This window comes from Schistocerca nitens, chromosome 1 (assembly GCF_023898315.1).
Source record: "Schistocerca nitens isolate TAMUIC-IGC-003100 chromosome 1, iqSchNite1.1, whole genome shotgun sequence".
Lineage (NCBI taxonomy): Eukaryota > Metazoa > Arthropoda > Insecta > Orthoptera > Acrididae > Schistocerca > Schistocerca nitens.
Genome location: NC_064614.1, coordinates 547,766,881 through 547,782,198, shown reverse-complemented (window position 1 = coordinate 547,782,198; position 15,318 = coordinate 547,766,881). Strand labels below are relative to the sequence as shown.

The 15,318-nt window shown below is 37.3% G+C and overlaps 1 protein-coding gene across 2 annotated transcripts in view; it reads left to right on the top strand.

Moving 5' to 3' along the window:
• The first annotated feature begins 2,440 nt into the window (after window positions 1-2,440).
• Window positions 2,441-15,318, top strand: part of LOC126254123 (cation-independent mannose-6-phosphate receptor) — a 633,915-nt gene continuing 621,037 nt past the window's right edge. For both annotated transcript variants that reach the window (XM_049955284.1, XM_049955285.1), the window contains exon 1: window positions 2,441-2,633. In XM_049955284.1, coding sequence (XP_049811241.1) covers window positions 2,509-2,633 — 125 coding nt within the window. In that variant the 5' untranslated portion in view covers window positions 2,441-2,508. The remainder of the gene's footprint in view (window positions 2,634-15,318) is intronic.

The following is a 15,318-nucleotide window of genomic DNA, read 5'->3' as shown; positions in this document are numbered from 1 at the left end:
AGTATGGTGGGTCTGACACACCGTTGTCAATGTGTTCTTTTTTCCATTTCCAGGAGTGTATTTTATGCCTTGTGTAAGAGGTGTTGTTACTGAAACAAAAATCTCCTATGTAAAGCACAAAACGCAGTTAAGGAGGAAGAAGCAATTTTTTGTGAATAAAACCATTTAGATCGTTTATTAACCATCTTTATTTATTACAACATTTCTGCTATTACCTTCATAAGATATCTGCAGTTGTGATGAAGGGAACATTACGAGATATATGTTTTCATTACACAACAGCAAGCTGACAAAGGATAATAAATTAAAATGTTGAAGCATGGTTTTGAATGTGCACTTCCAGAAAGCTTAGAACATATAAAAGAAGGTCTGTGACAGTACTGCAACCTACACATAATCAAGGCATCGATTAACAGCTTGGTTCAAAAAATGTTACAAAGATTTAAGTTTTAGTGGGCAGGTTTACATGTTTGAAAAGACAAAAAAATATATAACAAATAAAATAAAATAAAATTTTAAGGTAACATTCTTAACATTAGCGTCATCTATCGACTAAAAGATGCTGGCCTGTGTGACCGAGCGGTTCTAGGCGCTACAGTCGCTGGTTCGAATCCTGCCTCAGCATGAGTGTGTGTGATGTCCTTAGGTTAGTTATGTTTAAGTAGTTCTAAGTTCTAGGGGACTGATGACCTCAGAAGTTAAGTCCCATAGTGCTCAGAGCCATTTGACTAAAACACATCTGTAAAATTTTTTGGAGCAAGCTATTGATTGATGACCCGCTTAGGCATAAGTTCTAGTACTTACACAGAATTCTCTTTTATAAGCTCTAAAGTTTTTGGTGAGTGTAGTTTTAAAAATATTTTCTAGCCACTTAGTTTATTTTTTAGCTTGTCGTTGTAGCTGTAATAAACGACTGTCCCTCTTTATGTTCCTTTCGTATTAATTCGAGGTATCTGATGATAGCTGTAGCCTCCTTTCAGTTTAATTGCAGGTTTCTGATGACGGCTGTAGCGAAAACGTCGTAATAAATAAACAAATTTTAATAAGCGGTGTAGACGATTTTGTTCACAAAATATTCACAATATTCGCGTACCTATATAGGAAATTCATTTCCTTTATTAATAAGGGAAGAGCAAGCCGAAAGTTGATGTAAAATTGACGAGAGTCTGTTGCACTGCTACAGACGATCAGCTCTGTCAATTCCTAGAGGCAGCTGAGATGATGGATATACAGGAAAATCAGTGGCTAAAGAGAAATATTTTTATCAAGCTGTACAATGTAGCTACACATTTTTGCAGCAATGCGGATAACGCAAAAAATGAAGTAGTAGATTTCTAAACTAAGTCAGTACAGGTTTTTTTGTGGTGAACAAGAAAACCTTCTGCTGAGGCAGCAAGAAATATGTCAATATGAATCATAACACAGTTATTATAATTAGTGCGTCAAATACTTCTGTTGCGTACACATTAGATTAGTGTCTAAACAATTCGTTTTCACAATACAGCGATGAGTATTTGTTTAATAAATTAACAACGTTAACCTGTTGCACCGGTATGTTTCAGCATCCATTTGATTCAACAGTTTTAGTAACTAGTGATAATATTTGGTATGTGGGATGTACTGGTGATATTTATTGTTGTTGTTGGGGTTGTTTTTGGGGAAGGAGACCAGACAGCGAGGTCATCGGTCTCATCGGATTAGGGAAGGAAGTCGGCCGTGCCCTTTCAGAGGAACCACCCCGGCATTTGCCTGGAGTGATTTAGGGAAATCACGGAAAACCTAAATCAGGATGGCCGGACGCGGGATTGAACCGTCGTCCTCCCGAATGCGAGTCCAGTGTGGTGATATTTATTTAACATTTAATTCCTCTTTAAGGCTGCTTTTGTAGCGGAGAAATAAAGCACTAAAGTATTCACCTAATAATCTCGCCACAGGAAGGTCGAAATTGGAGGTCACAACATCAACTATGATGAAAACGACTTATACATATGTCTAGAGGAAAACAATGGTAATGGGACTTCAGAGTTTTTTCCCTATCCGGTGTATACGGTACTATTTAGTACTTACAATGTACACTTTAATGACATTGCTAAACTAAATAAACGAAACAACACAAAATTAAAATATTTTTACGGAGAAAGCTCTAACGAATTGAGTGTGTTTTGTCGGACAATTAAATTAGATCAATTTTACAGCTTCATAAATATATACTTGAACGTTTGACTAATGTGTCTTCTAAATAAAAATAAATAAACAACTGAATTTTCAAATACGTGTCTGCGTGGTTATTGGCAGTTACTTTTGTAGACAGCTGACGAGTTACGAGACAGGTTTGCAGGATTGTTTGCGTGTGAAGCAGTTGGTATCACTGCGATGCGGATTGTTGCTCCATGTGACTCGCGCGTTCATCTGAAATGAGATAGTCAGCTGGTGGAGTTAGTGTAGGTGTGACGTTCTGTAGGTGTAAATTATAGAACGCTGTGTTGTGTTTTTCAGTATTTAAAACAAATGGCTGTGATTAAACTGTTGTTTTTTATCTTTGTGATATGTCATGAAACATTCGAACTGGATACGTCAAATTGTATATTTAAAGTGTCCAATTCTTCTGAAGCATCCTATTTCGATTTATCTAGGTAAGAATACGGTGTTATTGGATTGCATTTGGTAGCTATATTGCTTTGGATTCCTTACATTTATTGTTATTTTTGTATGAATCACCATGACAGGTTTGGTTTATGAGTTGTTAGTCGAAATACTGTTTACACATCACAATGTCATTGTCAAGTGTTGCGCAGTTCTTAATTTTTCCGGGGGTTTCTCTCAAGCACTGTTAGTGGATTAGGAAACTGTTGTTATGTGTGCTAACATTGAGTGTGACGTAAGGTTTGTAAGGAGTTGTAGAGTGAATGCCGGGTGTCGAATATCTTTCAAGTTACATTTGTTTTGTTGCTGTGTTTCGTTCATGTATTTATACCGGTTTAATTGTTGACAAACAAAGGCTTGTGTAACTTTTGAAATAAAGTGGATGACAGTCATATTGCGTGACTGACTTTGTTGTAAATTATGGATTGCATAGCCATTTTCATGTCTTCCGCTGAGCCAGAGGAAAGAATTGCAGGTATTGACAGCATTTGTATCGTTTTCCTTTCAACTGAAACAGTGCGGTTATTAATACTGTTATTTGTGGGCATCTGTCTGTGATCTCAAGCGTGTTATTACTGGTAACTGTGGTTGGCTTTTGTTCAGTTTTGAAGAAGGTTGCGTTTCTAGCGTGATTTTATCTGGTGTCAAATTTTTGATGACAGTGAGAGAATAACAAGCTAGCTGAGAACTTGGGTGCATGTACCATACTGTTAAGGATACCAACACAGTAGCTATCACTTGCCCATATCATAGTGTAGAGAGTAATAAAACTTTTGTGCAACAACAACATATATCATCCTTGACCTTATTGACATAATTCACAAAGTAATTAAGGAGTTCTGTGTGCTGTTTTATTAAACTGATAACTCTGTGTTTAGCAACTTACAAAAAATAGACTCACATTGTTTATTGTGACTGTGAGTGTGTTTCTATTTTAAATACATCAATGTCAAATAGGGACTGATGGCCTTTGTGGTCTGCTCATCTGCTCCCTTCAACCACACAAACCAACCAAACAATGTCAAATATATTGAGATAGTAGCAGAATGAGCAAGACAGCCTAACAAAACACACAAAGTGCAATAAGCCTACTGGATATGCTGAGAGTTATGCTGGAGATGCAATAAATTGATGTTAACATACACACATTGAACTTAACTTTTTAAAATTCTTCATTATCCACATGACCAGGAAACAATAATGGAAATGCTGAATTGATGTTTGACTCCTAAATATTGTTGTGTAAGAAGTTCATCTACCTACTTCTTTTCTGTCAGTTAATTTGTAAATTATCCCTTAGTCACTCAGTACATACCAGTTTTACAAGAGATGGTTGCACTGCTCAATATTCAACGAGTAGCTTAAGAAAAATGGCAAAATGTGAATGTTTCTATTAAATACAATACGAATTCTGCCTTTGTTTACAAAGGTTTTTATATTGAGATTGTGCCTCTTTTCTGTTCAGGAAAGGAATAAAAAATTTCTTTTTGCTTATGGCATAAACATCATAGTCCTTGCTAAGACACCACTACTCTTATTAGAGAAAGGAAAGAAAGTCCTCAGGGATATTTACACTTGGGTGGTGTGCTGTAGATTGACATTGAATATAAAGCAAACAAACAGTATGTACTCCAGCAGAAACAGGATAAAAGTTGACGCAGTAAACATAGACAATAATACAACAATTTTTTTATTATAAGCACAAAGCTTTTAAGGGTGAATATTGATTTTCAGTTAACATAGAATGATCACCCAAAGAAACTGGCAAAAATAACATCATCAGCATACTATTCTCTAAAAATTCTATTAACAGTTTGTAACAGCTAGTGTAATGTGGTGACATACTGTTCCTACATACACTCTGGTCTCAGCTATGCTTCTTTTCTGTGGATCAAAAGCATGTAAGAATAATAGCAGCTAGACGTATTAATCAGGCTCATTGCAAAGAACTATTTAAAATACTGGGAATTCTTACTGCACCAAGTGAGTACATCTACCAAGTTATTGTGCAAATCAGGGAAAACATTGCTAATCATTTTACTGATAGTTCTATACACAAATGCTGAACAAGAGCTAGTTTGAAATTCACCAATGAAAAAGAAAACCTCAAAACAGCATTTTCTACTGGAGAAGAAAATTGTATAATATATTGTCCAGGGATATTACTGATGCACATGTTTAAGGCAGCTAAAACATTCATCATAAGTAATGAATATGACACAGTTACAGATTATTGAGATGGTTCATAGTAGTGGTTAATTTGGTGTGGTGACTACAATACCTTGTCACATTACAATGTTACAATTTTACAAGAAATTGTGTGTGCCAAGATCTATAGTGCATGAAAGTAATTCTTGTCTTGTCCTGAGCTTAACATCTCACTTATCATGAGTGTACTTGTGTGTTTACGAGTCTGTTTTCTGAACAAACTGGAGGCTGTGCAAGGTCACGGCAGTGTGTTTGTACTCAAGGAGTCTCCAGTGGGTGCCCTTTAGTGCAGTGACGCCATGCAAAACGATGTTTCATGTTATGAGTTATCTGGTGCAGATTGTGTATAAAGAAATTAAAAAAAAAAGTCCATAATAGGGACCAACCAAATGAGGCAGTGCAGTTGTTAAGACACACACATTGGCGGGAGGAAGGAGTTTGCTCTATCTGGCCATCCTTATTTAGGTTTTCTGTGGTTGTTCTTAATCATTTCAGGCAAAGAGAGGGGTGGTTCCTTACCAGGACTATGGCTGATCACCTGTCATATTATCATAAAACCGTACCTGTGTTTTCTAAGTTATTTATTTTCATTATATAATGGTGACACATCATATAAAATTGTGAGAGGATCCTGGGACAATTAAATCATTTCATAATTAATACAGGGTATGTGGAATCCAAATACTATTTTTTAGTGGTTGTATATATTAGAAGCAATCCATTGATTGGGGCTCCTGAAATGGTTATGTTTATAGGAAACCCCCAGGGGTGGGGAAGAGGGAGAACATAGTCCCAAAATACTCCATTTATTCACCATGTTCTGTAGATCTCATCATGAGTGTAAAGCTTCTTTAATGTGGAGATCCAGTCAGTTGACAAAGTGAAGCTAACACAGTGTTCAGAATGTGTACATTGCATTAAAAATGAAGTATCACTACAGTGCCCTTATACTGTTTGTGCTGAGATACCCTGAATTTGCCGCAGTCTGAAAGTAGCAAGAAAGCTACTACATCAGGAAAAGCTGATATTTCCTCAGTTGTGTTAAATACTTACTGTAACCATAATATTTTTGTGATCATGTTGATATAGGTCAGGTTGAAAGATAACAGTTTTGTCATGAGGTGGCATAGAGATATTGAACAGTTTTGTTGATCCATAATCAATTTTTCACAGAATAATTTTATATTTGCAATGTTACAGTTATCATTAGCACCTGTCTTGCAGTTAACAGGAGTCATAAAACCTCGAATATAGATAAGCAAATGAGGTGGTGAGAACCTTAAGGGCTAAAGCACATAATTTTCGATTGTGAGATTCTAGCACTTATTCATGTTTCTAACCTCTGTTGATCTTATACTGAGTCATGTTTATCTGTGCTGTAGGTCCTCTTAGTATATACAGCATAATCCGTATCACTTCAGGCAGGGGGTTACCTTCATACCCCCGGATGTTATTGAATTTAAAATTCAGGAGTAAGTAAGAAACACGTATTTTTTTGTTTTCTCCAAAACAATTCCTGCCCTAAGATTCAGGCCTCCAAAGAGGACACTGTGAACACCATTTTGAAGATGTGAATTTCAGAAAGTTTTTTAGAATGCTATCTCTCTTAACAGTTCTAGATATTTTGTTAGAGGTTTTTTATTTGAAAGATAATTGCTTTATGATTACAATGATATCCTCTGTTTGGACATATCTGTCAAAGTTCTTTTACTGTCGCCTTTTGAGTTTTTTTTATAATTTACAGATTTTTTTTATCAAAAATGCCAATCCAGAAAAATTAGATTTTTTTTCCTGTTGACTAGTACTTCGTAGTACTATATTATATGTAAAGGAGAGCTTCCACTTTTAAGTTAGACAGGTTTTATTTTAAAAAAAAATCTTTTTTTTTACTATCAAGGGTAATGTATGTCTTCGCTGAAGTTATTTCGTACCAATTTCTTCGTTACAATGTTTATTTCTATCTTCTTTGTTGTGGTTATTTGTTATCATTTTCTTTGTTGCAGTTATTTCCTATCACCATCTTTGATGCAGTTATTTCTTTTCACTTTCATTGTTGCAGTTATTTCTTACACTTTGTTGTAGTTTCTTATCAGTTTCTTTGTCGTAATTGTTCATTACATGTTTCTGTACTGTAGTTGTTCAGTGCTAATTTGTTTACTGAAGAGCCTTCTAAGAAATGTGAGACCATCCAGTGAGTTCTGTGTTTTCGTGAGGAATTTGCCAGTGTCTGCCAGTTGACACAGTTGCAGTGTGTTTTGTGAAAAGGACTGTTTGAAATGTCTTCAGACTGGGGCCACAGGAGAGTGGAGTGTGGTGGCTATTTGCACATCCATAAAAGAGTGATACATAAGACAAACAAAAGACAGACTTTGTTCAGGTTGGGAATAAGTGTTCTCATTTGAAGATTCTGTTTCAAAATGAAGATGTTTCCAGTGAGACTTTTTGTGTTATAAATGTTTTGACACAGTAACAACAATGATAATATCTGAACAAGGTGAAGCCTCCCATGGTGCAGATAATGCAGATTTTGCATCAATAGAGGAAGACTTAAATACCCTGAATCAGTCAGCTACAGAGGTAGGTGTTAATCCTGTTAAGAAACTGTGGTGAGTGAAGTCGAGTCATAAGCTGTGTGCATCAAGAAAGTGCAGAGAAGTTACTAAAGCTTTGGATGAATACTCTACAGCAAAGCTGACCACACTCTTCAAAGTAGAAAGTCCATCTTCAGAAGAAAATGAACCAAAGCACTCTCACACCTCGTGCCAGGAATTTTTCACAAATATCAATTCAGCTGTTGAATATTGTGCATCCTACAGTGAAAAGGTGCAAGTTTTAACTATTATTCCAGAGACATTTTCAAGGAAATCAATTTTGAACCACGTTCCATCAGTATCAAAGTACATGGTAGACAAATCAAGAAATGTGAGGTCTGTAAAAGGAGTCTTTGGAAGACCAGATACCTGTTATGGTTGTCTTGTAGAAGCAGCTCAAGTTCAAATAGTGAAGTTATTTTATCTGGAAGGTAAATGGGATTGTTCTTGCCAGAGTGCCGACAAAAAAGACACCATAAGTGTAACAGTTGAAGGTCAAAAAGTTGTGAAAGTGAGGAGGTACATGACTTGAAGTATTAAAGAAACTTTCACAATTTATAAGAGCAACTATACAACTTCACATATTGGAAGATCAAAATTTTATGCACTACGAACAAGTAGGTAGTTCCACACCCACCTAGAGATGTCTGTTTATGTGTGTACTGTGCGAATTTTGAACTTTGTGTGGTAACTTTGAAGAGCTTACTGGAGCATGTGACGTATGACACCTTGGTTTGGTGTGTGAAGTCATTAGTAAGCTGTGATGTGAGAGACATGTTTGTTTCAAGAATGTGGTGACTGCACTGGAAATGGAGGACTGTCTTTGCAGATACTTGGCCTGGAAGACACAGCACATAACTCTGCAGAAATTACATACGTGACATGGGAGGAAAGTAATTAAGAAAACTGTTGCCTTTACAGTTTCATTGATGAACTTGGTATATGGTCAGTAAAAGCAGTAACACACCAGCACCTGAAGAAATTGCATCACCACATTGCATGAGTGGAAGGGTGTGTACAGGCTGAAGAACTACGTTTAGTGCTTCACTGTGATTTTGCTGAGAACCGGTCTGTAATTCACCCACAAGAAGTACAAGTAATTGGAGTAATGACCAGGTTTCAATTTTTACAGGAGTGACATATTTTCAAAACAAGACCACAAGTGTTGCAGTTATAAGTGATGACACAGGGCATGACTCAGCACATGCTTTGCTAGCAATGTGCAAAATTCCTCAACTGCAAACAGGGGCAGAGAAGATCATCATTATTTCTGATTGTGCTCCTAGTCATATTAAAAATCATTACCAGCTGTTTGAATTGACTGAGTCGCTTGTGCCAACTGACTGCGTATACAGTGCTACTGGTCATGGGAAGGGGCCTTGTGATGGTGTAGGAGGCCTGCTGAAACACCATGCTACAAAACATAATCTTTCCAGACCAAATATAGCTGCGATCCAGAATGCTGAGGATTTTACGAGAGTCATAAAATTTTACACATCCACAGCTCTCATTCTTTTGTCCAAAGAGGAAATTGAAGAATTGAGCAGAAAAAAGAAGAATGGTCCAAACAGACTACTCCTGTGTTTGGAATTCAGAAGAAACATTTTTGGACTCAAAATGATGGGCGACCTCATATTGCATACACTTTAAAGAGCAAGAGAGAGTAAATTTCATTCATTTAGCCAACACCTCGGAAACAGCAGAATAATATTCTGATTCACAACCTGAGAAGAGGGATGTTTGTGGCGTGTGTGTATGACTGTGACTGGTGGATTGCAGAGATTATAGACACCAGATTTCAGTTAAATGTTAAATGAAATTGTAGTGAACTTTATGCTACCACATGGACCAGCTGCTGGATATAGGTTTCCAGCTGAAGGACAGCAACAACGCCATCAGTGCTCACTTCCTGTTCACAGTGTTGTGAAGATTGTAACTGCTCCAGTTCCTATTGGTTCAACAGGAAGGCATCACTCTATATCAAAGGAAGATACTGAAGCAGTGGAACACATTGTAGTTCATTGACTGGCTAATTTCAGTACAAAACAGAGTGCACAGAACTTGTATAAATTGAAACCTTTAAGTATTTGGACCTTTCACATACACTTCGGAACCATTTAAAATGCTTGAAAAACGAGTCTCTTACTCATCTTTCAAAACTAAAATTATGTTAAATAAGGCTAGGTTTTGATTTTTATCAGCCTGTTATGTGATAATGTGGTAATAAAACAGGTTTTAATGTATGGCAAACATTTCAATTGTTTATAAAACCTGTTCAACGTAAAAGTGGAAGCTCTCCTTTTCAGAAAAAAATAAAAATTTTATAAATTGGCATTTTTGGGGAAAAAAAATTTAATGAATTATAAAAAAAAGTTCAGAACATTATAATAAAAGAACTTTGACAGATAAGTCCAAATGGAGGATTTCTTTGTAATCATAAAACAATTATCTTTCAAATAAAAAACCTTAACAAAATATCTAGAAGTGTTCCAGAGCATTTTAAAATTGTTACCAAAATTTGCATCTTCAAAATGGTATGCGCAGTGTCAGCTATGGAGTGTTGTATCTTGGAGCCGAAATTATTTTGGAGAAAACAAAAACATAACGTGTTCCTTACTTAGTCCTTCATTTTAACATATGCTAAATTCAATAATATAGGAGACTACGAAGGTAAGATTTTTTCCTAGCCTGCCTGAAATGATATGGACTTTGACATGAACTTTTACAGAAAGCTTTCTCACCAGTTCTCTGATATTCATATAAATGTGGGCTCAGTGTTGGTGTGCTTTAGGCCTTTATTGTTCTCAGTACTTCAAATTATTTATGGAATGAATAGATTATAATAAATATTTTTAAACTTGTTTTGTTTGAATGTAGAATACCCCCTGTTCCTATCTTTTATGTCTGAAGGTAGTTTGTTGAGGACCTCTGCATGGGCAAAGTCAACAAGAAAATAATTTTTGCACATTGTGCTGCAAATGGGTCACAGTCCATTTCAAACTGATAAATCAGTGTTAGCATAAAACTCAATTAAAAAGTAAATACACTGAGAAATGAATATGGTAGTTCAAGGATCTTTGGAGGAAGACTGTGTAAAAGTTTAGGCCCTGTGTACTTTAATCAGTATTATGTGTGTTCAGTTTTGTTGAATGAATACACTGTTCTCTATAGCTGTACTGCCCCAAGAGACAATTCTATACAACAGCAAGGAGTGAAATTATTTAAAATAAACTTGCATTGCAGAGGGCACACACTTCCTAGTGCTAAGTAACAAATTAGTCCAAGGATTATTTTACAGTGAGCTGGGATAAATTAGCTTAATACTAAGAAGACAAATTAATCCTAGGAAAATGTAAGTAAGGCATGTTTAATGAGGAGATGAGAGGGCAGGTAGTTCACTGTGGCCTTGTAAGAACCATCTCAACATACGCATGAAGTGATACAGGAAAACGTAAATCAGGATTTCTCCAGAATCTGAGGGCCATGCCTTAACAAATGTATTATCTCAGTCGGTTATAGCTAATGTACATTTTTCTTGCATTTGCAGACACTTCCAAGGAACAAATTAACTCCATAAGGTGAAAATAATTGTACACTGTTCATTTAGTTTTTTCACTGCACACAACACCATACACTTGCCACTGACTTGTTTCTGGTATCAACATGTTATTTTTTATTAATTTGAAATTGCATTACATGAATCTTGAAAACTTTAATAATTTTGTGTGTAACAGTGCAGTGTCTGGCATGGTTGAGTTCAGGCCATTTTTGATTGCTGCATGTGCGTTATCTGCAAACATTATAGTTTTTTGGACTGCGGTGTCCTTTATAATCATTAGATCATTTACAAATGTTAAAAACAAGCAAGAGTGAACCCTATGCTCAAAGCCTCCATAATGTTTTTCATTTTTTGTTTGTTTTCACTGTTACAGTGCAGTTTTTCCATAAGACTGTCTGCTTTCTGTAATTGTAGTAAGACTCTATGCGTGTGTGAAATGAAATGTGCTAGCAGTTTGAGGACATATGAATTTATTAAGATGAATTTTATAGGTGACACAACCGTGTCTTGACAAGGTCATGGGAATATATCAGCAGGATATGTTTCTTAATTGGCTCTACCATGTATGGCTTTATCTGTAGGGAGTCTCCAACAGAAATCAAGCTGAAAGGCACTTATGAAATTCCGTTCAGAAGAATGGATTGCTCTGTTGTAACTCCCATCTTAAAATATTTTTGTGAAAGTTGGAAAGACTGGTGTGGACTTCTAGAAGTGATTAGCCTTTTGCGGGTGTGCTACCACTAAATACTGAAAACTGTCAGGAAATATGTCTTTTGCTATTGACTGATTACAAAGATAGCTCAGTTGTGGTTATGCTTTAATATTCAAGTAAAACACATTTTATAGGTTGAACAATTACCAGTTTCTTGTTACCTAACGGTCTTTGTAATCTCACTAAGCGGTCTTGAAACTTACACCTGGCAGTGGTGCGTGCATTGTATGCAGAAATAAGTCTGACTTATTTGTATCTTGTTGTTTATTACTAAGAACAAGATTTGCTGTTACAGAGAGAGAGAGAGAGAGAGAGAGAGAGAGAGAGAGAAAGTTATTGAATTTAGTTGTCTGTGATTTTAATGTTTCATTTGTCCCCCAGCAGTTGTCTCCAAAAATACATTTCATCTGGTCACTCCTCTGTTTTTCCTTTGTAATAAGGGTTGATATGCATTTTGTATTGTTTTGGGATGTTTCACTGCATTTGTGTGTTGTGTAATAGGTTAAGAATTTCACCAGTTTGACAAGCCTGTGGGATTTTTGAAAGTGCTAGTACTGGTTGTAATAAAGTTTCAATCCTCATTGGGAACTTCATTATAGAGAAATAAATTGTAGCTGGCCTTCAGTAACTCCAGGTGTCCGTAATCAGTACGCCTGTCATTCGACACTGAAGTCTCCGTGAATAGTGAATACCCTCTTATGCCTGAATGATCATATTAATACTGTGTAATTTCTTGGTGGAACTTACACAATTTCCTGTTGCTGTCCTGAAACTGTTAGTAGTACTGGATAGTTTTTTTTAAAAATTAATGACTGTGCCATAGCATTCAGACAGCTGTTGAATTCAATAAAACATAATCTGTGTGGCCTGTGATTTAAGTCCAATTTGTGTATATAGAGACTGCTCCGTACTTTCTTTTTATTGGTTGTACAGCAGTTTGATATTAGCTTGTGTGACCTGCTAGATTTCAGTCATTTTCGAAGTTATTTTCTGACAACTCCACCTTCCACCAACCTTCTTATTTTATCATATTGATATAGTGCTTATCTTTCAGAAGAATTTTCCCAGAAAACACCTGTTGAAAACAGTGAATGGTACTAGGATATGGTAGAGTCAGTTTTGACCAGACTGGATGATTCTGCCAGTTAGCTGTGCAAGTAACCTCTTAGCAGAAACTTGCAGGTGCAGAGTATTCCACATTGGTTGGTTGGTTGTTTGGTTGGTTTGTTTGTAGGGGTTGAAGGGACCAGACTACAAAGGATTCCGCATAGGACGTGACACACTGACTAGCCCCACCCGTATGTTAACATACCTCTGTCATAAGCTCCTCTCAGCAATCTGCATGAAGGTAGTTCATGGAACGCTAAATTTGAGTTTTGTTCAACTGCTGGAAAAGTAAGCTGATCTTCGATGATGAAATCTTCTAAGGTTATCAGCTGAGCTATGGCATCATGCTTTCAGAATGCTTCAACAAGTTTCCTACCATTAACTTCAGGTGAGGCTTTGAATAGTAAACTCGTCAGAATGTTGTGACAGCACGATATCATGACTTGGCTGATAACCCGAAAAGATTTCATTGATGAAATTCTCTTAACAAAACCTGCATTCCCATGTAACCTGATGTTCACTCTAATGTTAGGTGCAGTCTCAGTCTGATGCCTTCCTAAATTTGATAGTTGAGATTGTGATCTAAATCTTGCAAAAGTCCACTGCTGTACTCTTGGGCATTTACCGTGAAACTTGCTCAAATAACGTAAATCACAGATACATTACCTCCCTACAGGAGCAGTACATAGGTAGTTGTATATTTCAGGATACATCATTTTAAGCTGGTTCTTGGAACTTTTAACAGTAGGCAGTCTTGGGATACTTTACATCTATCTTCAGGTGCCTGCCAGTTCAGTTTCTTCTGAATTTCTGAGACCCTCTCTCATGGGTCAGACAAACTTGTGATCATGGGTGCAGCAGTAGTGTGTATATGTTCAGTATCTCCAGTTAGTCCTCTGTGGTACAGGTGCCACACACTTGAACAGTATGTAGGATGGGTTGCACGAGTGATTTGTAAGCAATCTCCTTTGTAGATTGATTGCATTTCCGTAGTATTCTACCAGTGAACCAAAGTCAGGATCCTGCTATGCCTGTGACTGGACCTGTGTGACAGTTCCATTTCGTATCCCTACAGAGCATTACATCTAGGAATGTGTAAGAGTTGACCAGTTCCAATTGTCACTTGTTGATACTGTAGTTGTAATATACCATGTTATTTTTTCATTTTGTGAGTGCACAATTTTACATTTCTTAATATTTAAAGCAAGTTGCTATTCTTTGCACAACTTTGAAGTTGTATCAAGATCCAAATGATGATTTGTGCAGCTTTTTTCAGACAGTACTTTATTATAGATAACTGCGTCATCTGTGAAAAGTCTGAGGTCACTATTAATATTTTCTGCAGTCATTAATACACAGCATGAACAACAAAGATCCTGTCATACTTCCTTGGGACTTATACATCTGTCATTGACTCTCCATCGAAGATAATATGCTCTGACCCTCTGCCAAGAAACACCCAGTCCAGTCACAAATTTCACTTTATACCCCTTATGACGCCTTATATACGAGCCCTGTTGACAGCCCCCTGGCGGAGGCCGGTGTCCTGCCGCTGTGGGTTAGGTGACAGCAGTTTCTGGTAAGTTACACAGTCACAAACTGTCAGAAGCCTACGCATCCATGTCATTCGACTCTGTTCTACAACCAATAGTTCAGACTGTTTGCGCATTGCCCAAAACTGGGCAGACCAGCTGAGATCTTACTTGGTATTCTACTGAAGGACTTCCAACAACCTCCATTAGTTCTGTGTTCCTGGAGCTCCCTCTTGACATCCCCCATGGGCTGTACCGTGTCCTGTGATACGGATGGACCTCTTTTATGGCTCCAAGAAGAATGATGATCCTACCCTTCCCAGACACCTGTTTCTTTCAATCCTCCTTGATTATTCTAATTTGGTATGCATCTACACAGATGGATCGAAAGTCAACAACAGGGTTGGTTACGATTTTGAAGATGCAAGGGGACACAAGAAACATTCTCTGCCGAGTGCCTGCAGTGTATCCACTGCAGAGATGGTTGCCATCTTTCAGGCTTTGCGGTATGTCAACTTTCTGATCTGTAGCGATTCAATGAGTTGCTTAGAAGGCTTAAACTTTTGCTAGCCCAAAAATTTTGTGGTTGCAAACATCCAGGACCTACTGGCTGACCTTTACAGCCTTGGAAAGACGGTGACCTTCCACGTGTACACTGAGCCACGTGGGTGCGTATTCCAGGAAATGATCTCGCTGACCGTCTAGCTAAAGGCGCAACCACAGGAGATAAACTTGAGGTCGGGATGCCGAGTCCACACTTACAACTTTGACGCAATATTTCGAGGATCTGGGTATTGGGATGGTAGGCTACTAAGATCCAAAACAAGTTGAGGGCGATTAAAGGATCCACCAAGGTGTAGCAAACATATTTCCAGGCCTCACAGAAAGCTGCCAGTGTGCTGTGCCGACTGTGCGTTGGGCACATGAGACTCACTCACAAGTTCCTTCTGTGTCAGGGGGATTCTC